The sequence below is a fragment of the Montipora capricornis genome, chromosome 10 (assembly GCF_036669925.1).
Source record: "Montipora capricornis isolate CH-2021 chromosome 10, ASM3666992v2, whole genome shotgun sequence".
Taxonomy (NCBI): domain Eukaryota; kingdom Metazoa; phylum Cnidaria; class Anthozoa; order Scleractinia; family Acroporidae; genus Montipora; species Montipora capricornis.
Genome location: NC_090892.1, coordinates 37,360,796 through 37,361,545, shown reverse-complemented (window position 1 = coordinate 37,361,545; position 750 = coordinate 37,360,796). Strand labels below are relative to the sequence as shown.

At 40.8% G+C, this 750-nt stretch overlaps 1 protein-coding gene across 1 annotated transcript in view; it reads right to left on the bottom strand.

The window, feature by feature from the left end:
- Positions 1–243, bottom strand: part of LOC138020766 (uncharacterized) — a 597-nt gene extending 354 nt beyond the window's left edge. The window contains exon 1 of the mRNA XM_068867696.1: positions 1–243. This exon is cut by the window's left edge and continues 354 nt beyond it. Within this exon, the coding sequence (XP_068723797.1) occupies positions 1–243 (243 nt within the window).
- Between the last annotated feature and the right edge of the window lie 507 nt (positions 244–750).

Sequence of the window (750 nt, the reverse complement as noted above, 5' to 3'; positions counted from 1 at the left end):
CTGGAGCTCAATCAGTGAAGTGGTGGAGGTCTTTGACCATGCCTTCAGCCTTCGCAGATTAAACAGCCCTCCGTCCATTCGATAGATGATCTCTACACCGTCAGGTAATCTGTCTTGGATCAGGTGAAAGATGGCTGAGATGAAGATGGAAAAGAGGGTTGGTGCGATGACACATCCTTGCTTCACGCCAGTCCGTACCTCGAAGGCCTCGCCACCAGTGCCGCCTAGAACCCTGGCGGACATGCCGTCATGAAGGAGTCTCAAGATAGAAATGAACTTCTCCGGGCAACCGTATTTAGCCAGGATTCTCCATAGCGCTTCTCGATCGATAGAGTTGAACGCTTGCCATACATACATACATACATACATACATAACTTTATTTAGTAAAGCAGGTCGAGAGGAAAGAAGCAACTTTACAGCTGATGTGGACCTACTGTAATAAAATTAACAATACATACCTATGGTAGTGATTATACTTTAGGTAAATAAGATAAATAATCGCTAAAAATAAATAAAACATAAATATGTATCAATAATAATAGAAATCTGAATGCTTATTATATACTACAGAGCTGTCTTTTCCAAAAACGTGATATTCATAGCACTATGTTTTAACTGCTTCAGTCGATGTTTAAAGCCTTTTGGATTAGAAAAAGATCTTACACTATCAGACAGGGAATTCCAGGCGATTGCAACCCTGTGTACAAAGGAATTACGACCGAGCTCAGTGTTTGGTCTATTAACTAAAA